At 36.4% G+C, this 25,206-nt stretch overlaps 1 protein-coding gene across 1 annotated transcript in view; it reads right to left on the reverse strand.

Annotated features, from left to right (window-relative positions):
• LOC121419754 (dynein alpha chain, flagellar outer arm-like) overlaps window positions 1–25,206 on the reverse strand; it is an 85,874-nt gene that overhangs the window by 50,321 nt on the left and 10,347 nt on the right. The window contains exons 2-10 of the mRNA XM_041614211.1: window positions 16,567–16,672; window positions 15,482–15,625; window positions 9,956–10,085; window positions 4,506–4,844; window positions 3,626–3,730; window positions 2,517–2,639; window positions 1,831–1,932; window positions 851–1,045; window positions 415–649 (exon numbers count right to left, since the gene is read on the reverse strand). Of these exons, the coding sequence (XP_041470145.1) occupies window positions 415–649; window positions 851–1,045; window positions 1,831–1,932; window positions 2,517–2,639; window positions 3,626–3,730; window positions 4,506–4,844; window positions 9,956–10,085; window positions 15,482–15,625; window positions 16,567–16,672 (1,479 nt within the window). The remainder of the gene's footprint in view (window positions 1–414; window positions 650–850; window positions 1,046–1,830; window positions 1,933–2,516; window positions 2,640–3,625; window positions 3,731–4,505; window positions 4,845–9,955; window positions 10,086–15,481; window positions 15,626–16,566; window positions 16,673–25,206) is intronic.

Below are 25,206 nucleotides of genomic sequence, written 5' to 3' on the forward strand. Positions count from 1 at the left end.
AAAAGGTTTGGAGTTAAAAAAAAAGAATATGGTCTTCATGAGCTTTGTAGACAGGTTCTACATAACCTAATTTTTAAGGACAGGATATCAAGGATCACAAGGTTTGGAGTTAAAAGAAGAAAAAAGAATATGGTCTTCATGAGCTTTGTGGACAGCTTCTACATAACCTAATTTTTAAGGACAGGATATCAAGGATCACGAGGTATGGAGTTAAAAAAAAAGAATATGGTCTTTAGGAGTTTTGTGGACAGGTTCTTCATAACCTAAAAGGACAGGATATCAAGGATCACAAGGTTTGGAGTTAAAAGAAGAAAAAAAAGGAATATGGTCTTCATGAGGTTTGTGGACAGGTTCTGCATAACCTAATTTTCAAGGATAGGACACCTTCCACGACTCCTACATCTACTTTAGTACTCCTCTAAATCAATGAAACTCACCGTTTGATGTGTATTGGTGAGCTGACACAGCTGAGCAACACGAGCTTGGAACGAGGTGCCTGGAAGCAAGCCTAGCTCATTGGTTGCCACGGCGATGGCCGAGTTGATGTCGTCAAGGTATTGTTTCTCTCCTCCTGTGGTTGGTAGATAGCTCTGAATGACCTTACTGGGTCCTTGGGTTGATACTACTGGGGTATTCAAACTTATCACATCTGTTTTAATCAAAGAAAAAATAATCATATATACCTTTATGATGCTTTGGACACGAGTGTATACTCAAATTACAGTACTTAGACCCTGTACTTCCCTCATAATTATATGCCACACAAACACATTGATGTAAATTAACTTGCTTTGCTTTTTTTTCTTAATTGTTGAGAAATAAACAAACTGGATTGAATATTGCAACTTACCAGATTTCTTGCCAACGGAAGGATCGACACCTCCAAAGCCCATGTCCACTGGTGTGTCCGGGAAGACATCCGTTACCATGGTAACAAACATATCAGCATCACTGCCATGGAGACGAGGCATGAAGGTGTTCCTCAGAGCACTGACAATGGCTTCAATCTCATACTTGGCCAGTGTTTCAGGTAACTCAAAACTTCCTACAAACCAAAAACAGAAATTGATATAAAACACAAATGGAATATTTTTAAAAAATATACATACACGTCTACTTTTAATTACCATTATCAAGTTTTGAGAGCTTTATCAGGAATAATATGCATTCTTCTGTTACTTATGCATCTTTATCAACAAGTTACTGCTATTTTACGTAACTATGTGAATAGTTTTAATTGTATCTGTATTTTTCCTAGCATGTATGTTGCAATATCCTGTAAAGCATGTGTAATTCAGTTTTCTTTTTTTACTGCGATACATGTCTATTGAATAAACCATTTAATGAAATAAAATATATTATAGCTTCAAATTGCAATATTGTTGCTATTTGACTCTAACCATAGTTGTTATTTCTTAATATTTTAGCTGCTATTGTGTTCCCGGGTGTGTCTGTGCCAGATTTTTTATTATTACTTGGTTCTGGTAAAAAGCATCTGTAAGGCAATGAAAAAGCTGAATCTATTTACCTCTCAGATTTTTTTATCTCAATCAATTCATATTATTTGTTTCTTCTTATATTGAAACAAATCAGAAATAAGTCAAGACGACAACTCTCCTTTTCACAAGGCCTTCATTTGACAACCCACACATATCTATGGCATCTATCTGAGAAATTGTACTCTTTTCCAGAGCAATACAGGCGTATCTATCGAAATTTGGACAAATATGTTTCCCTTCAATTGATATTGCTGTCTTCCAGTAACATTGGCCGTTCTCTTTCAAACAGTGGAGGTAATTTTAAAATGACTATAGAGGGGGATGCACTCACCCTTTTCAGTTTGTTTTTCGTCTTCTTTCTCTTCTGACTGCTCCTCCTCTGCTACAAGCTGTAGAGGGTCTCTATTCTCAATGCTTACCAACTCAGCCAAAGCTGCAATGAAACACACAAACACACACAAAAAGAATCAGATGTAATTTCCAGAGAAAATATTTCCATGATGATAAGCAAGCTGACCACTCTTACATTAAATTGTAATTAGCATAGATGTATCATATGCAAACAAATATAAGTCAAGGTTTGACTATGCTTCAAATCTACAAATGGTATGATATTAGGAAGTTTTCACCCAGCACCATAAGGAGGATTTCAGAACAAAAAATGTATTGTCAATTGCCCTACTTGACAAAGAATAACCAAGAAATCTTTGTCAAAAATTTAATGAATTAAAACAGCAGTTTAGTCCTTTGACTCTGGATAAACAACATATTTCCAATTTTTTTAGGAGCTCCATGATGTAACCACTGTCTTGGCTCACAAATTTTCAACAAAGGCCTCCCAGCTCTCCTTTGTCATTTGCAGGCATTTTTAATACATTTTACCACGTTCTTGAATCCAACATAAGTCATGGAGAAAAAACTCCCTATTAACCTCTAGTTAATCCTTTTCAACTGAGGAAATTTGTGATAAAATTACTCTAATTTCTACAGACAAGTTCAATATCAAAATGCTTTTACCTGTTTGATATTCTTCTTCCATGTAATTAGCCTGTAGTTCATCCAATAGAATACCAGCTTCAGTGATGATATTCCTCATGTTACGAATGCTCCAGCCATGAGGGCCTTCATATGCTGCATTCCCTGTCAAAATAAGCTTGTGTCGAAGTAGTGTGCATAACAAGGGGTGGATAAGATCTTAAGTGGGAAATACACTACTTTGATTGATTTTTTGATAACATAAATATTGGAGACTGAATGAAGTAATAATGACATGATTTCCATAGACTTCAGCCCACATATACACAGGATTAGTCTCCTATGGGTTAAGAAACACTATTCACATCTGTATCATAGATTTTTATAAAGATAACATTGAACATAAGAACAAAAAACATTAAGATCATAATAAAACCAGAGTAAAATGAACCATGCATTAAACTTCAGTTGCTTAATCAGTTACTTTCTAAAAACTGGGGGGTACTGATAATTTCAGATACTCTATTAAAGTATATTTTTCCAAAATATTGAGTGCAGCTATTCCAAAGCATTAAAACCTAAGAGTGTTGAGAAATAGCAGGGCATTCCCCTCATAGAAGAAAAAAACATATCATCATATCTATTGCTGGTCATATTTAAGGTGATTGGATCAATAACAGCACATTACAAAACATGCCCCTGAACTGAAGTACTATCATTGCCTTGAGGGTGTGTCAGTTGGTATTATTCTCCAAAGGCAGCACCCCCCAAGATTCTGGTAGGTATTACTAAATGGAGAAATGGCAAAAAGAAGCTGCTGAAAACTGCTTATCTAAAAAAAGAGCCAATGGAGTAAATAAGAGAGTCAAAAGGGGCCTAAGCTTTCGATCCTAGCAGAATCTTCTTCGGAGGCCTCCAAAGAAGATTAGGCCCTTTTTGACTCTCTTAAATGGAGAAATGTAACCAAAATGACCTATATTTTGTAGTGCAATCCTTATTTTCATTTGTACGTCAAATTTCTAGGGAAAAAATTACCTTCGTTTTGTAGTGAAACCCCCGTTATTTTTATTACTTGTTTTTGCTTATCAAATTTAAATCGGCACCTCCAGTAAAAAAAATTGTTCCCAGGGCCCTGTTGGTTATCAACTTACTGAGTTTGTTATCATTGTTAACAGTAAGACCCATTGGAATGATCTTGATGTACATCTCTCTCAATGAAGCTAGTCTTGAAGATAGCTCTGCAGCCTGTCTGAAGCCTGTAAAATTAAAATAGCAAATTGATCAACTTTGCCAACATCTCATCAATGTGAATATTCTGCATCTCATCAAAGCATTTAATAGTATTCATATCTATCTAGAAGCATTGAAACATCATTAGAAAAGCAATTTAAAATTTCAATTATTTGTGTTGTCTTTTGTTTGTCGTTTATTTACTTATTTTGATAAGACGCACAAGTTTTTATTCCAGGTAAATAACTTTGAAACTCAATAAAAACAGAAATACTTAAAAACTGAAAAAAAGAAAGAAAAATAAAGTCCTTTGTCTGAAAAGTGGTATCACTGTTATATAGCATGAATGAATAACAAGATGATTTGGAGTCACTCATGTACCTTAACAAAAGCCAGAATCCTTTCATTCATTATAGAAATAAACAATGGGGTGTGCTGGGAGGACACTGTTGAAGATGCATAGAACCTTCAATGTCAGGATTCCTGCTTAAACGAGCAATAGATGTTTCTTTAAAGTGCCTCGGTGCAATATCTATTTCATCGAAATTTAATAACTTCTGAAGGCTTTCATAGTTGGCTGGATACTCACATTACATGTATGCGAACAACTAGTAATCCTGTGATCAGCTGTCAAACACGTCCACATATGTGGATGTCATGCGACTTATCCAGCCAATCACCAATCAGAGACATGGAAGGCACCTTGACAAAGTATATAAGGCCTGCTTTGACAAATTTTTTCTCATTCTCCTGATGTTTCGACAAGAACACATTTTGTCAAAATGTTGAGTTTATAGCTACCTTGAGAGAGAAGAATGATCTCCATACTAATCCTGAAATCAGGACTGGTGATGGACACGGTCCTAAACAGTCCGGTAAGATCAGACGGAAGCATGGACATTGTAGAGTTCAACACAAGGTGACGGTCAATGTTGGACATGGACGGAGCATCGAGGGCGCTGTCCAGGGTTGCGAAGCATGCCCCCAATGGGTTGAGGGCGATCTCTTCTCCAAGTGCAGCGTAGGTGATGTGAGGGCGCTTGGCACGGAGTGCTTCAAGGTATGTCTGGAGGAGCTCACAGAGGACACTCAGGGCTCCTGGGACGATGTGAGCAAGGTTGTTGAAACACACCCAAGAACCTGAAGTAAATGATTCATAAAATATGGAAAAAGTTGCGTTTTCAACAAGTAGTCATGAGGCAAGTTTGAATGATATTTCCTTGTCCCCTTCTCATAGCTACAATGCCTGATCACCTGAGGAAATGATTCAGAAAATATGGAAACCGTTTTTTTTTTCATGTTTTTTTAGACAATTTGTGTTTCTCATCATGTATTAGCTGAGGTATTTCGAATGTTTGTCATCTTCCTTAATGATTTTTTTTTTAGAAAGCAAGAGGTTTTTCTTATTATGTAGTTATGGGGCAAGTTCAAATGTTGTTTTATTCTTCCTTCCTTATTTTTTTTGTAGTAAATGGATGATGACCGATGGGTGCAATACACCAGGATTCCATCTTAGAAAGAGTTTACAATTGATTTGATCAACCTCAACTACCATCAACATTATATTTTTCTACACGAAACTTGCACAATGTCCTTTATTTATTTCGTTTTATTTATACAGGGTAGCCCCATCAGTAGTCATGTACTGTTTTCCAGGGGGCCCTGTAAACAAATGTTTACAATATAACAAACAAGCAAATTACATAAGGAAAAACAAACAGAACATGCAAAATAATCAGAAGTGAATACATGGAAAAAAGATGATGGTACATAGGTACCATGGAAGTAACATTAATTCATCTAGATTTCAATCAGCATTACAATACAGGAAAAACACCCCCCTACATTTCAATTATTTAAATTAAGGTTAATCAGTGTGATTGCTACTCAATGTGAATAGTACATACGCAAATTTACTAGTGGAAACGAAAGTATGCAAATCATCAACTATTTTCCATGAAATTAACAGAGAAACTCATAATTATTTCATATGTGACAATCTTTAACATGTGTTGCATGTAGTTAAGATACATGTAATTCATACAATATTAAAAAGCCTATGGTCAATTCCAGCGTAACGGACATGACGTTCAGACAAATTTTTGTAATTCAAATGTTTATACAGTAGAATTAGCAGTCTTTTGATAATTGTTACTAAGCTTATCAGACACATTTAAGTATCAGTTACATAAACATAAAATTTCAAATCGTTTTGTTGAACAGTTGCGGAGAAATTGCACTCTTTGTGAGCGTAACGGACATGACACGAAATGGACGAAGCATTTTTACCTCCTATTGCTTATCAAAATTCCTGTGAATTCTTAGATTGCATGCACCTGACATTGGTGTTAATTTAACCTTAAGATCATGCTCTATCCATAAAATGGTGTTTAACAACAGTTTTGCAGTGCATTCTGTATTCCTAGCTCAAAATGTAGCGTAACGGACATGACACACGAAGCGTAACGGACATGACAGTTTTGTCCACTTTTTGTAAGCGAATATAATTATTTTATTACAAGATATGGTACAAGTCTCATTGTTTACATGTTAAGGCTAGAGGTTAGAGACACATATCATAACTGGTAATCTGTAATATCTCCTATTATTTTGCAATTTGAGAGGGGGTCTTTTGGTACAGCTAAAGCCGGGGTAATAATAATAATAACAACGCGCCTCAGAATAGAATATTTCTAGATAGATGGCGCTATATAAATGCCTATTATTATTATTATTATTACAATATTTATAAAACAAAGAAATATTTAGAAAAATTTATTTTACACCGGTTAACAACAGTTAATGAGTATTTTCTAGTTACTACCATCCACCACTGCTAATGAAAGGAGAAAAATTTGATAGAAAAGATTATTTTTTTAATTCATGCCCTAATATTTGATAATATACTAGCGTAACGGACATGACACCCTTACGAAGAGAACTTCATCAGCACTTCTTACTTTGAAAATGAAAGAAATATCAATAATGAATGTAATTATGTAACAGCAAAGTACCTTTACTAACACTCTAATGAAAAATGTGTAGATATTATAGCTATAGCCTAGGTGATAATTTTATATTGAATACAACGTTTATCGTACCACTACGACACACTGAGAAGACCAAATCTCATTTTTTGTGAGAAGAAAACAAAATTTACCAGACCTGTATAAATCCAAGAACATATTATGGAATGTATTGTATGATAAAGAACATGTACTAGTATTAATGTCAGTTTTAAGATTACAACAAGTGGAATGCCTCTGGCCGTCTCACCTGCATCACGCGGTTCAATATAGCAGCAGTGCTGACGAATACTACTCTAACTCGCACAAGATGTTCAGTGATACGTGGTTACTCTTATGTCCACTTTTTATGAACTAGACCAATAAACTTACAGAGATATGATGGTTATTCAACAAAAAACCCCAACATGGCCAAAGTTCATTGACCTTACATGACCTTTGACCTTGATCATGTGACCTGAAACTAGAACAGGATGTTCAGTGATACTTGATTACTCTTATGTACAAGTTTCATGAATCAGATCCATAAACTTTCAAAGTTAGGATGGTAATTCAACAGATACACCCAATTCGGCCAAAGTTCATTGACCTTTGACCTTGGTATGTGACCTGAAACGCGCACAGGATGTTCAGTGATACTTGATTACTCTAATGTCCAAGTTTAATGAACTAGACCAATAAACTTTCAAAGTTATGATGGTAATTCAACAGATACCCCCGATTCGGCCAAAGTTCATTGACCCTAAATGACCTTTGACCTTAATCATGAGACCTAAAACTTGCACAAAATGTTCAGTGATGCTTGATTACTATTATGTCCAAGTTTCATGAATCAGATCCATAAACTTTCAAAGTTATGATGGGAATTCAACAGATATCCCCAATTCGGCCAAAGTTCATTGACCCTAAATGACCTTTGACCTTGGTCATGTGACGTGAAACTCATGCAGGATGTTCAGTGATACTTGATTAACCTTATGTCCAAGTTTCATGAACTAGGTCCATATATTTTCTAAGTTATGATGACATTTCAAAAACTTAACCTCAGGTTAAGATTTCGATGTTGATCCCTCCAACATGGTCTAATTTCCATTGACCCTAAATGACCTTTGACCTTGGTCATGTGACATGAAACTCTAATAGGATGTTCAGTAATACTTGATTAACCTTATGGCCAAGTTTTATTAACTAGGTCCATATACTTTCTAAGTTATGACGTCATTTCAAAAACTTAACCTCAGGTTAAGATTTGATGTTGACGCCGCCGCCGCCGTCGGAAAAGCGGCGCCTATAGTCTCACTTTGCTTCGCAGGTGAGACAAAAAAATGGTATTAAAATTTAATAGCAGTACCTGGAAACTGGTCTTTCATTATCGATTATGTATGAGTTGAAAGGTAATCGGAATGCTTGTAAATAGCTTCTGAGATTTTTTTTTCATTCAAAATAACTATCATCCCGAGTATAATCATCCTTTCATCAAATCTTGGATGTTCTAAATCTTACAATCTTGCTTGCTGACAAATGTGGCTGTATCTAATTTCGTTGTATTGTCTGCGCTGCTTGTGTACAATTGAAGATACATCATTCAAATCGTGATTATGGCTGACCAAAATACTATGATGACATAATTTATTGATCGCGCCACATTCTTTCCACGGCCCCTTTGCTTTGTGATACTGCAAAGAAGTGCCACTGTAGATTCATGGATTCATAGAGCTACAGGTACATCATGAAACACAGATATCCAAATACAAACTTGCTTTTAAATGTGATCCCATGCCATCACTAAAGAAGTACATGTAGATTTGGTGAAAGTCAAATACTTTGAAGTAATATCATTAATGATCATGAATTCACAAGTTGGAGTTTTATCATGCTCCAAACTGTCAGTGCAAGAACCTAAGATAATCAAATGTTTGTTCAAACACAAATGATGCAGATTGTGATCTGAGTATGTTGCCAGATCTAGCTGCATCTTATCCTAAAATTATGTAACATACCGTTAATTCTCAGAAAAATCTACCAGAACAAGAGCTGAACTTTCATCATTCACCAACTTCTAAAAATAGCTTGAATGACATGCAGATTCTAGGAAATATTACATTCAGCTATCCTCAAACAAAGACTGACCTCAGTCTGTGACACTGAGCCTAATATTTTGTTTTTGTAAATGCTGCCATTTGCCATATATAAGGCGTCATGTCCGTTACGCGAATTGTCATGTCCGTTACGCCATTTTTATGAAAATGAGAAATGGTAAGGGAAAATAATTGCTACACATGGTAGGGGGTTTAATTCTAACATAGAATCTGAATCTGCAGTACCCTTAGACAAATTTCCTATAAGCTGTGAAAACTTTAAGTGAAAAACGTAACGGACATGACACTGATAATGGTAAAGAAATCACACAAATCTGGAGACAGATTTCTGTAAAATTGATGAATGGCATAAAATGTAACGATTATTTTCTGTTGATTTAAACATTAATCAACTATTCAAAAGTTAAAAGAGACCTCTGGGACCTTGTTTGCTTTTAGTAGAGACAGGAAAGATGAATTGTTTAAAAATAGCCACATTTTTTACATTTTGCAATATACTATTCTATTTTTTTGATGATGAAAAAAACTACAAAATTTTATCAATATTGCGATTTTTTTATTGGAAATTGAAACTTTATAGATTACTTTTTAAGAAAATTTGACTGCTTAAGTGAAATCTGAAACTTCATTTTTTCTCTAAAGTGAACACTTTCCATGGAATTGCCCATATATCAGTGCTTCACATACTGATATCTGTATGTTGCAGAGAGTGAAGGGGCTATTTCCTAGAAGTGCACCAATTCAAGTACTGGGAACAAAAGCATTCTCACTACTAGCACTTCTCACTGATGGGGGTAGGCTATTCCAAAGTAAAGCCCATTGATTGATAGTGCACGTTTGTTTTGTCCTTGTACAACAAGGACAAAAATGAAAGTATAATCATATCTAGAAAACATTCTAAACAAACATGCATTTTAGATGTTGGCATTGCTGGCTTTCCATACTGTAGATGTGGTTGATTACATATTGATTGCAACTCTTTGTAAGATGGGGCCCAGGTTACCACCCTACTCTTTCATGAAAAGCCACTTTGTTTTATTGATGCAAGACAGCTTCATCGTCCCTGGGGCTTTCAATTCCCCTAATGACAAATCATCTGATTACTTTATGAATTCATATCACATACCTGTTGATGCTAGTCCCCTGAAGATATCAACCAACATAAGAACATCCATTGTCTTTGTACAGTTGAAGACATACAGAGGTTGACCTACAATACGACTAAGCTCTCTCGCTGATTCCACTCGTCCACTCAACTATGTATAAAACATATGAATCAATGCATTAGGATAATGTACAACATAAGTTTAAAATTCAATGTTTTGTGTGCTTCTCTCCATTGTCCTAAACTCTTGAACCTCAAGATGGTTTTGGAAGTCTAAACGCATGACTTTACAATATCTTGATAATAAGATTTCATCATCATCATCTGGTGTACGGGAGTGAGGTAAACCTGTAGATCTCCCGGTCGTCAACGAAGTCATAACGGATAAAATTGCAAAAAAAAACTGATACGTGATGCGTGTGTGCGTGGATGTCGTCATGGTACATAGAACTGTTTGCTTTGCCAAAATTTGTCCAAGCCATTTTTGAAAGCGACAATATTACGTGCAGAGATAAGTGATTCAGGCAAGGCATTCCATGAAGTAATAATACGTATGCTGAAGTAGCTACTTCTAACATTGAGTCTCCGATGTGTGCTAAAAAGCTTCAAAGAGTGACCACGAGTTGTACCATAGAGAGATCTTTCGAAAAAGTAATCTGGAGCAAGTCTGTCTAAGCCATTGAGTATCTTGTAAACTTGAATCATATCGGCCCTTTCACGTCGGTAGTGAAGAGAGAAGAGTTGAAGTTTTTTCAACCTTTCAGTGTAGGTTAAAAAAGACATACCAGGAACCATTTTTGTAGCTCTCCTCTGCACTGCCTCAATTTTACGGTCATCAGTTACAAAGCGTGGATTCCAAGACACAGTACAATATTCGAGATGCGGACGGACAAGGGTTTTATACAAAGGTATGAAGATATCCGGAGTTGTATTTACAAAGGCTCGTTTAATGATCCCTAGCATCTGGTTAGCCTTCTGTACCATTGCTGCTATGTGCTTATGGAAAGTAAGATTGTTATCAACAATGACACCGAGGTCTTTTTCAGAGTCCACATTCTCAAGATGTCTGTTTTCCATCACATAGGTGTGTTTAGGATTATTGTAGCCAAGATGTAGGGTCTTGCATTTTTGAGAGTTTAAAGGAAGCTGCCAAAGTGAAGACCACGTAGAAATGTTATTTAAATCCTCTTGTAATTCATGGCAAGAATTTTGGCAGTTGATGGATGTATAAACTTTAGCATCATCTGCATACATCTGAGTTCTACAGGAAGTAATATCAGGCAAGTCATTTACAAACAAAACAAAAAGGGTCGGACCGAGTACGCTGCCCTGCGGAATTCCGCTGATGACAGTAGACCAGTCTGAATAACATCCATCGATTGAAACTCTCTGGACTCTATGCGTTAAAAAATCTTGAATCCAAGAAAGAAGTGGGCCATCGATACCATATGAAGCAATCTTATTCAACAGTCTAACATGTGGCACAGAATCAAAAGCTTTTTTGAAGTCTAAATACACTACATCAACTGGATCTCCATTGTCCAAATACTGAGTCCAATCCTCGAGCTGTGTTAACAGTTGAGTTAAGCATGACCTCCCTGGAACAAATCCATGTTGCGCATCAGTGAATAAATAATGATCACTCATATGATTAACAATGGTATCACGTATAATAGACTCGAAAACTTTAACCACTACTGATGTCAAACTAATAGGGCGGTAATTTCCAGGGTCCTTTCTGCTGCCTTTTTTGTGTATTGCTGTAACATTAGCTGATTTCCAGTCAGAAGGAAGCACAGATTCATCAAAGGACATATTAAATATCAATGACAGAGGTGTGCACAGTTCACTGGCTAGTTCCTTCAAAATACGAGGGTGAATGTTGTCAGGACCAGCGGATTTGGTAACATTCAAAGCAATAAGCTTCTTGCGAACGATATCTGGTGTAATCAGTACATGATCCAAAATAATATCATCATTCAGGCGATTTGGAATACATGGTAATTCAGACAAATCCTCTTCGATGAAAACTGAACTGAATTGTTCGTTAAGTATATCAGCTTTCTCTTGAGCAGTACAAGCAATTGATCCGTCGGTCCGTGTGAGGTTTGACACCTTGGATCTCGTTTTGGTTTTACTGTTAACATATTTCCAAAATACTTTCGGATTCACCTTTGATTGAGATGCAACATGTTGTTCAAAATTACTACAGAGTTGCCTGGTCATGGACCTTAAATTGTCTCGTACGCGCATATAAGGAAGGTAGTCCCAAACACTATTAGAAGTCTGGTATTTCTTCCATAGTCTGTGTTTCTTTTTTGACATAGAAACCGCCTTATGAGTAATATACAAGTGTCTTTTCCTATGTCTTTTACCTGATCTTTTAGGAATATGTCTCTTGACAGATGCATGCAGCATATCTGAAAATAGCTTCCAAGACTCATTACATGACAGGTCAGCAAAAAGATCATCCCAGTTTTGAAAAGCAAAATCTTCTTTCATAGAGTTATAATGTCCTTTGTCAAAACAATATACACTTGATTCGACATCCGTGACAGTACTATCAACAGTCAATTCAGCTGACAAACATAAATGGTCACTTTTACCAAGAGGCGGTAGAAATTCAACATTATTTACTATATTCAGTTCATTTGTAAATATCAGATCCAAGACATTCTGTTTCTGTCCATCCCTATGTCGAGTCGGATACAGGACATGCTGAAATAAGAAAACATCTTGGACAGTTGTCAGGAAGTGCTGAGCTGGGTGGTCATCAGGACAGTTAGCGTACCAGTTAGACCAGTCAATTTCTGGGTAATTGAAATCTCCACTGAAGAATATATGCTGTTCATTTCTCGAAGATATCTTACTTAACAATTCACAAAGTTTATCATTGTTTGACTGGCTGGACGATGGACTACGGTATATACCTCCGAGTAAAAGAGACGTACCATCAGGTAAAATCACTGAGCACCAGACGGACTCACCAAAATCTGAATTCAAATTAACATCAGTAGCTGATAGTGTCGTTTTAACATAGATAATAACACCACGTATTCCTGATTTGTCAAAGTTACAAAAAGTATCATATCCTTGAATATATACAGATACAGGTGACAATGAAAAAGAAGAATTTTTTGAGCAAGCTTCAGTTACTATTATGCAGTCAGGATCAAGGTCACAGACAAGTAAATTTAGTTCAGACATTTTGTTCATTAAGGAGTCAGCATTTGTATACAATATCTTGAATGCTGTTTTCTTATCCATAACATTCGTACATGTAGAATCAGCTTGTAGTCAATTGGTTGAAGACAAGGATGACTCGTCCATGTGAGACTGAGATGCTGATGGACTACCAGCAACTGACACATGCTCATGAGGAGAAACAGGAGTAGATACCGGTATGAAACTTCCAAGCTTCAAATCCCTGTTACGGTGTGTACGGGATACAATCTTCCCATTCTTTATCATTAGGTCTGATTCACCATTACTTCTTCTCAGTTTCAGTTCCTCGTACGTAGCACGTCTTTCTCTTCGTTGGAAAGGAGTTAGGTCTGGATGAAGATAAGTTTTCTTCCATCTATCCGCTTTCTGAAGGTTACGAGCCGAAGACAAAATCTCGTCCCTTTGCGAGCTATCCTCTAATTGGACGAGCAGTACTCTAGGTCTAGGTTCAGAGCCATCTTCATGGTGGCGTCGGCCACCAAGCCTGGTCACTTTTTGTATCTTGGTGCCAGTAATTTGGAGACCACTTGTAACTAGACTTTTAACACTATTGAAATCTTCCCTTTCACGATCAGCAGTAGAAGCGGCTGAAGATTCTTGGAGGTTATATATGACAATATTGTTCTTTCTCCTATCTCTGTCTATAATTTCCTCCATGACATTAACACTCTCCTGCAAATTCTGGGGCATTGGAGCAGAGCTTGCTCTGGTAGGAACTTGGACACTACCAGTTGCATCCGGGGTAGGGTCAGTGACACCACTGCCTGAAGGTGGGGGCATGGCAGGGCCAGGAACACCTGCCACGTGGGCATATGTCTTGGAAAAGGCTGTCTTTTGCATGCTTTTCAATTCATGAACTTCAGTTTTCACTTCACCAATTTCCTTCCTTACATCAATGATCAATTTCTCAACCAATCCAGACAGTTTAGGTTTAGGCTCACCGTCACCATTATTGCAAACTGCATCTTTAGCTGCCTCAATGGCGCTGTGTTCACATTTCTTACAAAACCAGTGTAGGGTTGGTGTGTTGGACAGAACGTTATACACATCAACAGTAACATCTTGACAATGTAAGCATGACCATTTCATGCACGCTTCACATTCAATCATCAAATCCACTGCTTCTTTTTTACAGTACTCACATGTAAATTTGTTGGTGCACAATTCAGGAACATCACTTTGACTTTGAGACCTGCTGTCTTGATCCTTCTTGGTCTTCGAACTCGAAGGCTTCCTGTTGCTCTTTCGCTGAGGCTCATCCACAGTTTTCTCAAGTTGCCGCTTAGCCTTCGTCGATGCATTTGTCAAGGAAGATGAACGGCTACGAGTAACCGTGGCAGCAGACGATTGATCTGATGAGGGCATATTTCCTTTAACGACATTTTTTCCAAAAGGAGATAATTTTGTTAAAGTTTTTTGTAGCTTTCCCATAGTGGAGGCATCTTGATTTGACTCGATATTGTCATCCATATTTGAGTCGAAGCAAGGTCAAGATGGCGATCGCGAAAGATTCAGAGATGGGATCAGCGAAATATCACGAAGTAGCGGAGATCTCAAGTGGCTAGCGAGTCGTCACGTAAACCACGCCGGCGATACGGTGGGCCACTACCCCAGTGAAATCGATGTGTGCTCGCGTCAGTAGCGTAATCCAATTCCAAAAAGATCGCGAGAAGAAATTGATCAAAACATGAAAAATACGCTACGAAGTAATGAAAAACGCTTAAGGTTGTCAAAAAGAACACTTGATTCAGGTAATCCGCAGGATATAAATCCATATAATTATCCGATTGAAGTGATTTAAAACGATTTCGGAAGAGATTCTATGAGATACGTCCGACATCCACGCTCGCACGCTTACGGTAAACTTTACTTTTTAGGAGATTCCAATCACTTTAGTCCCATCAGGTATGGGTAAAATATTACAATGCTTGATTTCAATGAGAATTTTCATGTAAAGTTTATAAATTGTCAAAATGGGGGGGGGGATGTTTTAAAATAAACTTCGTAATAAAACAAACTAAGGGGAAAAGGTGAGTTACTTTTTAAACAGCTTGTATAAAAGAGACCTAGAAGCCTTCCATAATTAGCCATCTTGCAAACTTTGTTTGGTTCTGATTACCTGAGCAATACGGATTACAGATTGACTATTATTACTAAGGTAAAAGTGGGATAATGGCATTATTATCCAAGAAACAATTAAAAAAGTAAATGCAACGGAATACAAATGAATGGAAAAACTAAATGTTTAGCAAATTATGAGATAATGGATGAAAACTACTAATCAACAAACTGGAATGATAAAAAATAACAATTTCAACTTACATTTGAGCCAACACACATGGCTGCTGTATGACTCTTTATGGTACTAGCCATGCTGTAATACATCTTCTCTGTGCCTGGAAGGAAGGCTAGACGTGCTGCTGATCCTTGGTATTCAAACCCATAGTCAAACTCTGCATCAAGGAGCTTTAATTAGATAAAATAAGGGAAAATCATTTTAAATATGCATCAATATTCTTTGAATGCACTGTTGCAATAAACATATTAACAGATAAATTCAATGTTATTTCATACACTATTAATTATATATCTGTGAACTCCACATCCAAATGAGAGAACTCATGAAAAATGTGGCACAGGATGAGCTGCTTGACCTTCCGCCCCCTTCCCCCCCCCCCCCCCCCCCCGTTTCAAACCTTGATTTCATTATCAAAATAAACAGTTATGGCCTAAAACATCTAATTTCATTCCAAGAATCAAAATTTATTTTAATTGGCGAATGTTTAGCATGCAGAAATTTTCACTAGTCATTCTGAAAGTAACCCTTGACTTATGAACAGCTTTATGAAACACCCAAAGGGAGGGGGGGGGGGAAATAGGTACTCTGTTTGGAATTTATTTTCACAGAAATGATTTTGTGCCCCAGAGACAACTGTGTGCTAAAGCCATGATTAATGATTGAAGAGCACCTTTGTCCTATGAGAAAATGTTATACAATCAATCGAAAAAAAATTATGGTAACTAAACTAAGTCTTCCAGCCACTTCCAAATACATTTTATGTACAAATGTATGGTAACTTTAGAAGTGACTGGAGCTAAGACTAACCAGAATTAACTTATAATATGTTAAGAATTTCTATATATCGACTAGGCCTATCTATCCTACCAATCTGGATTCTTAACTCTGTGGCCAATGAAGTGCGAAACCTTTGAACTTATTGTTGCATGCTCATACTGAAACAATTGTTCAACAATAGTGAATCACAATTTCATTTTATGATTTATTGCAAATATACTTTTAACAGCCTGGAGGAATGTAGGTTATACGAACCCATCATTATTTAATAGAAACAACTTGTGGATAGTAGAAAATAGAAAAATCCTTTGTATGATGGGACAGTATGTACCTTGACTTTCAAGTTATTGCTGCTTTCATCCCAGTTGTATCTAAGCTGGCTCTTCCATTCAAAGCAGTCAGCAAGCTTGCCAGTCTCATCCTGCTTCTTTTCAAATCTGGGAAAATATGAAACGAAACCGAAATTTTAATTCCTGCTCAGGTTCAAACTTACCATGTTTTAAAGGGGAAGTGAACTGTGTGTGGTCTTTAATTGACTGTGTGTTAAAAATACATAGTCTTGAAATATATATTTTCAGATATATGTATCTAGTACAGAGAATAAATTGACCTATGATTGTATTTGTATAGAAAAACTAGATTGTATTGAGAGGAAAAGTAATTGCTTTGCTACTTTGTAACACAATTATTGCAGTATAAAAATTGGGTAGTTGATTAGTATGTTATCATTCAAGTGGGTCTATATTACGAGACTACACTAGCATTATGGGTCAGGAAACTGGCCAGGTATGAGTAGTTGAAGACTCGAGATGGCGCTATTGGTTCGTATAGATCTGCTTTAATCTGTGTGTATGCTTTTGTAATGTCATGTAGACTAAACATAGTCTATGGACAATAAATATTGAATTGTTATACATGTACGTATTTATTAATCCATCCATCCATCTATCCATCTATCTATCTATCTATCTGTCTGTCTGTCTGTCTGTCTGTCTGTCTGTCTGTCTGTCTGTCTGTCTGTCTGTCTATCTGTCTGTCTGTCTGTCTGTCTGTCTGTCTATCTATCTATCTGTCTGTCTGTCTGTCTGTCTGTCTGTCTGTCTGTCTGTCTCTCCGTCCGTCCGTCCATCCGTCTATTTGTTTCTTTATTTATCAGTACATTCATTCACTTATTTAGGGCAATCGTTATTGCATACACTACTGTATACACGATTGTCAAGAATGAGATACATACATACATAAAGAATAAACAAAATGAAGAGGACATGTAACAGAAAACAGAAAGAACATGATGAAGGAGAGAAAAAAAAAATATATCACTGAAGGTGATTGATAACCCCCCATATAGCTGTTACCATTACACTTGAATGAAAGGAATAATGAATGTTCAACATTTCAAGAGCTATGGAAACAAAACTGGGGAATTAGTTGTCCCGGGTTTTATGCAATAGCATGCTGTTACCATGGAAATACAATTTCAAAATATATTTGGAAAATGAACTTGCATATTTTTATCTAAATACAAATGTTGGTGCCAACTTTCATGAGCACTGGATACAAACTGGGAAAGTGGTGAGATCAGTAATGAGTTTTCCTGTTTTGAGTCAAAATATGTGGTTACCATGGCAACACAGTTTCTGACAAATGAGAAAATAATGTGTCTTACCCATCTTTAGCTCGAGACTGTTCATATGTGTGTGGTAAATTATGTGAGAATCGGTTAAGAACTGATCAAGTAGGTTGAACAAGATGTTTGGCCAATTTTCATAATATAATAATTTTATAACAAAATGGCTAAACAAGCAAAAAGGAAGTCTTGCACATCAGGACCTCAGGACCAACATGTGACCCAAATCTCATGAGTATTGATTAAAAATTATGAAGTAGTTCGAACTGCAAGTCAGATTTTTACCTTTTATGTTGTTACCATGGCAATAAATTTTTTTTGACACACCCAAAAAAATTTGTCTTGCACATCTTTATCTCAAAACCAATGTGTGAGCAAAATTTCATTAGAGTTGGTTAAAAACTGAGGTATTATTTTGAACAGCAATATTTTAACAAATTTTTGCCAATATACTGTTACCATGGCAACACAATTTCCAACACATGTATGCGAAAAATGGGTTTTGACATCTTTACCCCCAAACCAATATGTGTTCCAAATTTCATGAGAATTGGTTAAAAATTGAGGAAAGGAAATACATATCCAGGTAATCAGAACCTCAAATAAAAAAATATCAAAAGAATGATGACAATGAATTATTAACAATTCATGGTAGAAAAAATGACACAAAAGGAATGAAAAAGGAGAATGGAAATAACCTGAATTCTCCTTAAAATCAGCCATATTTCTTTAATAATTCAAATTGAATTAAATTAAATTGAAGGTCTTTCCTATATCAGATGGAGCTTTGGCCCATTCCATAAAAGTTACTATCATGGTACCTTTGCCATCCAATGGTAACTTCCATGAAATCCTTGATTCTGATTGGCCGATGAGCATTGTTACCATGGTAGTACTGTAATTACCAGGTCAGCTTGTGTTCATTGAGCAGACATAACTTCACGCGAAACACAATACGATCACTGATTCAAGATCGTTTCTTAGTCAATCGCTATTACACTGAAAAAGACAGGTCAATCAATAAAAAACTTTGAATATATATATTCCCCTGTAAATGCACAATGAACAATAGCCATCCAAGAACTCTCTCAGTCAGATGTCAAGTGGACTTTGGACATGCTATTCAATTTTTCTTCTTTTTTATTTCTTTTCTGTGTTCAATTGCATTGGACTTCATAGTCTGTTCTCATGAATATTCTATGAAGGATTGCGCATTGCATAAAAGTGGAAGCCGATTGAGTAACGTGAAGAAGCACGTTTGCTTATGCTTCCGGGTCAAAATTTCCCCGCACTGGTCACGCAAATGTTGGTTGCATACACCCACTCTAAACAAGTCCAAGAAAGGATAGATTGTTTATTGTATTATATCAGTAAGAAAAGGACCTAGAATACACATAATAGTAGGAGTTCTGGTCGAGTGACAGAATTTGACATGTGAGTATGATTGCAACAAATGCAATAACATTTATTGTATGAAGTATAGTCCTTGAGTTCTTGTGTGTTGTGCCAAAGTGAGGCATGCATGTCCATGTAGTGTAGATTGTAATATGTGATGAGTCGGAGTAAGAGAATATACATGTATGCAATCAAAATAACATTTTAATCCAGCTTGTAACAGGAAAATTGAGTAAGAGGGGAATGTCAGGGAAAAATTTAATTGCCAATAGATTATCACTGGGGTTTTCAGAAGAACAGACTGCAGTATCAAAAGTATCCGGCAAATGGAAGATCACAACGGGCACTAGCTTAGGTCTGTTTTCAAAAGTCTGGTTAAACTTTAGACCATGGTGTAAATCTGTACTAAAATTTGAAGCTGAAAATATGAAAATTTTGTTAAATATGTTTTACTACCCTAAATAGACTGTGCTTTTTCGATGACTAGGAAGAAGGGGGGGGGGGGGTTGATTCAGCCACACTTATGATCTTGGCCGTTGATCGAATGTTACCAATGACATAATCTGTCAAACTATAAGATCAAATTCCGCGAAAAATCTAATTGCTATTTAATGACGCTAATTTATGCATAAAATCAAAAGTTTGCTCTAAGTCTAATAACTAAATAATGTCCTGTAAATGCTAATTTTTGGGAACATACTCTTTCTTATTCTTTTTTTAAGTAGCAGTTGTTAGGCCCTAATATTTTGACCATAAACATGCAGAAATTAATTGATTTCAATCAGTAAATGTGTAAGTGTGTAAATTTAATTTGGGCTAAAAACACTATTTGCATTGCGGATATGTACAGAAATTCATGTTTTTGAGCAAATTCCAAATCTGCATGCTTATGGAAAATGTTGCATAATTTCGGAACTGTATACCTTGTAATGACAATATTTGTTGTCTCTGGTCCAAGAAAAAAGTATGCCTGGCCAAAATCCTAAATGGCCGCCAAAACCCCCCAAGATCACATTTTTGGCCACAACTTTTTTAGTTGGTCTTTTTTCATTACATCAAACCCTCGTTGCAGAATTTGCATAACCAGCTATATTACTTTTCCTACGGTCCTATACCCCGATAACAAAATCCTCGTTGGAGGAACCAAAGTATTTAATTCCCAAGCGCTATCAACCCTGAATCGCCCGATTATCCCTCTTATGTCACGTTTCTCCTCCGCAGGCGCAAGCCCGGATTTAAACCATAAACAACAGCTGTGATATTTCGTAAGAGCAGCTCTGCCTGTAGTAGGCCTTTCAGAATTTAATTTTTGTATTTGATACATGTATTTAATCAAGTTTTCAAAGGCATATTGTATTTTGAAATTCATTATTATGTTTTCAATTTTGAAAGAAGAAAATCGGCCCCAAAATAAGGAAACTATAAAAGAGAAATAAAAATGACTGCATGCGATGGCGAGCGAGTTTGCTTGAATCGGCCTGCTGCGTATGTCATTGCGGTTTAGTTTTTTCGAATATAAACTATAGTGTCATAGAAATGAGCTCATAAGCTTTAGAATAAGATTGTGAACTGTGAATTTGATTACTTGTCAGCTGATGTACATGTACATGATGTAACATAAATTGCACATAAACATATGATATATGTTTATCACATTTTTAGCCATCTCTTCCTCATTTCAAGGTTTCTTTAACCCTGGTTTTGGTATCTACATGTAATCCTAAGTTTATTGGTTTAGGTAACTACCGTGGTTTTGCTGATCAACAGCCAATCAGAATAAAAGATTCCAAGCAAGTTACCATTGGGTGGTAAAGTCACCATAATTGTAACATTTATGCAACAGGCTAAGAATAGCTACATGTACAGTGTAAATGCCATTACAAGGGGTAGTCTATAATTCATTCTACCTCTCTTCACCCTTAGCATAGCATATTTGACAAAACATATCTTGAAATTCTGAAGCATCTAATCCTATAAAGCTAAGAGCTCATTTCTATGATACTATAGGCCTATATACAGACCTTGTTATATGTCAACGTGGTCAATGCATGGACCTGCATGTGTATGCAGTACAGTATGTACAGTACATTATATACTGCACAGCCACTATGGATAAATGACATTTTTGTTCATTTAATAAGATATATTTTGCAAATATCCATAAAACCCAAAATATAGGAATAAAAGCAATATAGCTGTATGAATCCGCTTGCTACTGTTCAACTCGCACCGTCTACTATCCAAGAATCCATATACAGTCACAGCAGGGGGCCACACACGATGGGATGCATGCGCAGTGCTGAGCTCGGTTTCTGCAAAACATGCCGTCATTTTTATTCGCTTACTTTCCTTATTTCGAGGTCGATTTTCTTCGTTCGAAATTGAAAATTGACTAACATTAGATTACTGAATACAATATGCCTTTGAAAACGTGATTAAATATCGATTATAATTTCATTCCGAAGGTCCTACTACAGGCAGAGAAGTCTTACGTAATAGCACAGCTGTTGTTTATCTTTTGGTCCTTCGCTCAACGCTCATATACTGGCCTGTGGAGGTGAAATTGAGACAGCGCGGGGATTACCTCTGGATTACCTGGCCAAGCGCGGGTGATAAGGGCTTGGAAATGATTTTTGGGAGATCCAAATGAAAAATGGGGTATAACACCGCAGTTTGCAATCTGAACTGCGGTCTTTTATCCAAAGGGGGGTTTCACGTAATGGTTTGCAAGTAGTACTTTCAGGGAAAACAAATTGCTTGTCCCCAAAACATATATATGAATATACACCAAAACCAGAGAAAAAGACAATCAAATAAAAATGTTGTGGCCAAAAATGTGATGTTGGGGAGTTTTGGACGCCATTTTGGGGTTTTGGCCCGACACAATTTTAGTAGAAAAAAATATTGTCACTTCATGGTGAGATACATGCAAGTAAAAAAGGAACACAAAAAACAGTTGTCACGGTAACACTAAAAATCACCCATTTCTAGCCCACTGCTACTAAAAGCAAAAAATAATAATCAAATATATCAAACAATCAAAATTTCAGAAAGATATTTACTTTACTGCACTTATCTATCATAAATATCAATTTCTACCCCCACTGCCACTTCAGAAATTAGTATCATTCTAAGAATGTATTCTGCTTTGGCAACCTTCATGGCCACTGACATAGAGCTTACAACAATTTACCGTTTCTTTTATTTTCAGACACATAGTATATTACAAGTCAGTACGAGAACTACATAGTCTTATCAAGTGTTTCATCAGCAGTCATCCTCTACTTAACACTTTCCTCTTGAGCACCGCAACTTACCACATATCATGGATTCAACAGGGATGATACAAGTACCGGTACATGTATGGTTATTGTTGGGTGCGATGGTGAGTCTGTGTGCAGCAATCGCGTTTCCTAGTGCTACAAATGTGGTCCATCTGGATGACATTCCACCAAATTCATTTTCCAGGGCTGGTGTCATCTTAGACACCACTTGTTTCGAGGGGGAAACTTGTACCATTGCTAGGGACACAGAGGTCCTAAAACTTCTCATACCATCTACATTAGCTGCAAAGTGTAAAGAAAACTTGGAAATGATACTGCTTAAAACTTATGGTGGAAGAAAAATATCGGCAGGAAAAACCATCATAAGTACTCAGGACATGGAAAGATGGAACCTCTACTTTTCCTTTGAACCTATAAACAGCAACTATGAGTTATTGACGATTATCCTGTATGTCCGTGAGATTAAGCTCGGGGATACACACATAATTCATGTAGAAATACATGACGGTGAGACAATTTATAAAACAAGAGACAAACATTGGCTCTATGTCCCCTCAAACACCATACTTCGGCAAACACCAATAAATCATGGAAACATCGAACCTGGAATAGACAACGACCACAACAGATCAGTGCCAATTAGTGAAGACAGTTTCCAGCAAAGGATTAAAAAACTGGAAAGTGAGAATGATCGACTGAAAAATGACTTGATTGATGCTCTCCATGCAAAGAATGTCATTCCTGGATCTGAAAAGAATGGCACTTCTGGATCTGATGTAATGGTTTATGTCTTATTTTGCTTTGTCACACTGGTTCTTATCATAGGAATTGTAGCAGTCTTCATAGTAAGTAAATACCCTTGCATTTCAACTCCCAAAAAATGCAATCTTCAGGTAAAAAGATTACCATAGATTTTTACCAGACAGCAAGATACATGAACAAGCAATTGAGCAACTTTAACAAATCTTAAAGAGGTTACAAAAAAGAAGATTTGTTTCTTTTTGAAAGGGTAAGGGTTTTCAAAGCCGTTGATCAGAAAAGTGTCTTTACATTTAATGGGTGATTCTAAAAATGTCAACTATGCCCCTAATATTTTTAATTTGCTCTTTGCACCCCCTCTAATTCTATTTTTTGATACACCACTAGTACAGTGTACTAGGAAAATGCTTTCTGATGTAATAAAATGCTAATTATGAATGTCTTTGTTTCATTGTCTTTTCGATACCTTAGACAAAAAAAATAAAACTTGATGACAGCTGTGATCCTGAATCCTGGCAACAAGTTCCACCAGGAACTATTACAATTTTTACATCAAAATCTGAGCCCAACAGAAATAACATGTCGTAACAGCTAGTGAACAACCTCCTACAACTCCTAATATTGGATTGATGTTGTCTGCTCCACTATGGTAATACTAAAACAGACCAGGTATTAAAGATAAATGCCAGTTCAAAATGACTTCACACATAATCCAATGAATTGACCACTCAAGCATGTCTGTTGGTATAAATACAAAAAATGGCATGCCAGAGGATACTGGAAGAAAATGTGTATTTGCTGAGCCATATTGAAGCAAAATATAAGCAATAACATGGCATTTCACCAAATTGTCATGTTGTTCTATAAGCAATAATAATCATACACTTCCCATGTGTGGCTGTCTGTGTTGTTAATCTTTAGTGTGATAAATTATTAGCTTATATTTCACAATTTCAGAAAGTTTAGTTTGATGCAACTGTACCAGGGCACCGTTTCATAAAACTTATTGTACAACGCCTACTTAGCTTGTTGTACGCAAGCAAATGGGAGGCTGAATGTCAATCATTCGTACCATTGCACGCAAGACGTACCATCCAAAATGTACCGTTGCAGGGTTTTGGGAGGTGACGTCACAAATAAAGATGCAATACATGTATAAGCCTGCTGGCTAAATGCGCAATTCTGCCCAAGGTCGATGTGCGCTTGTGGGATTTCGCTTTTTGCTTTCAGTATTTTTGCTCCCTTTTCATAGATTATTATAGGGATAAACTCTTTTTTTCTTCATATTTTCGCTAAATTCTGAGGCATTGTACAACACAAATAACGAATATTCTTATTCGTGCAATGGTGCGAGATTTCGCATTCGGTGAAAGAAAGAAGCGCTCTATTCAACGAGGCGTTAGCTGAGTTGAATAGAGCATCTTTCTTTCACCTCATGTGAAATCTTGCACCATTGCACTCATGCCCATTCACCATTTGTATACTATTTATTGACTTTGCCATCTAATGGTAACTACCAAAGTAATGATGCTCAACAGCCAATCAAAATCAAGGATTCCAATGCAAGATACAATTCGGTGGTAACTTTTATGCAACGGGGTCCAGATCTAGAACTAAGATAATAAATATTGTAACATTTTTTTTTCCAAATTATTTTTGATAACCGAAATAGTATGAACACACATGTACCATTTATTTTGGAAAACATATTGAGAGCAATTTTAGAAAAGAAGTGAAGGGCAAATATTTTCATGAATCTATTCCTGTAACATCTGTTTAAATTTCCTAGTTAGAGTACTGAAAGATCCTATTTGCTCCCGAATGACTTACATGTAATGCATGGACATGAGAGGGAGCTGGAAACTAAATGTGTCAAATTGGAGCATGTATGGGTAGTATTTTCAAG

The sequence above is a fragment of the Lytechinus variegatus genome, chromosome 8 (assembly GCF_018143015.1).
Source record: "Lytechinus variegatus isolate NC3 chromosome 8, Lvar_3.0, whole genome shotgun sequence".
Lineage (NCBI taxonomy): Eukaryota > Metazoa > Echinodermata > Echinoidea > Temnopleuroida > Toxopneustidae > Lytechinus > Lytechinus variegatus.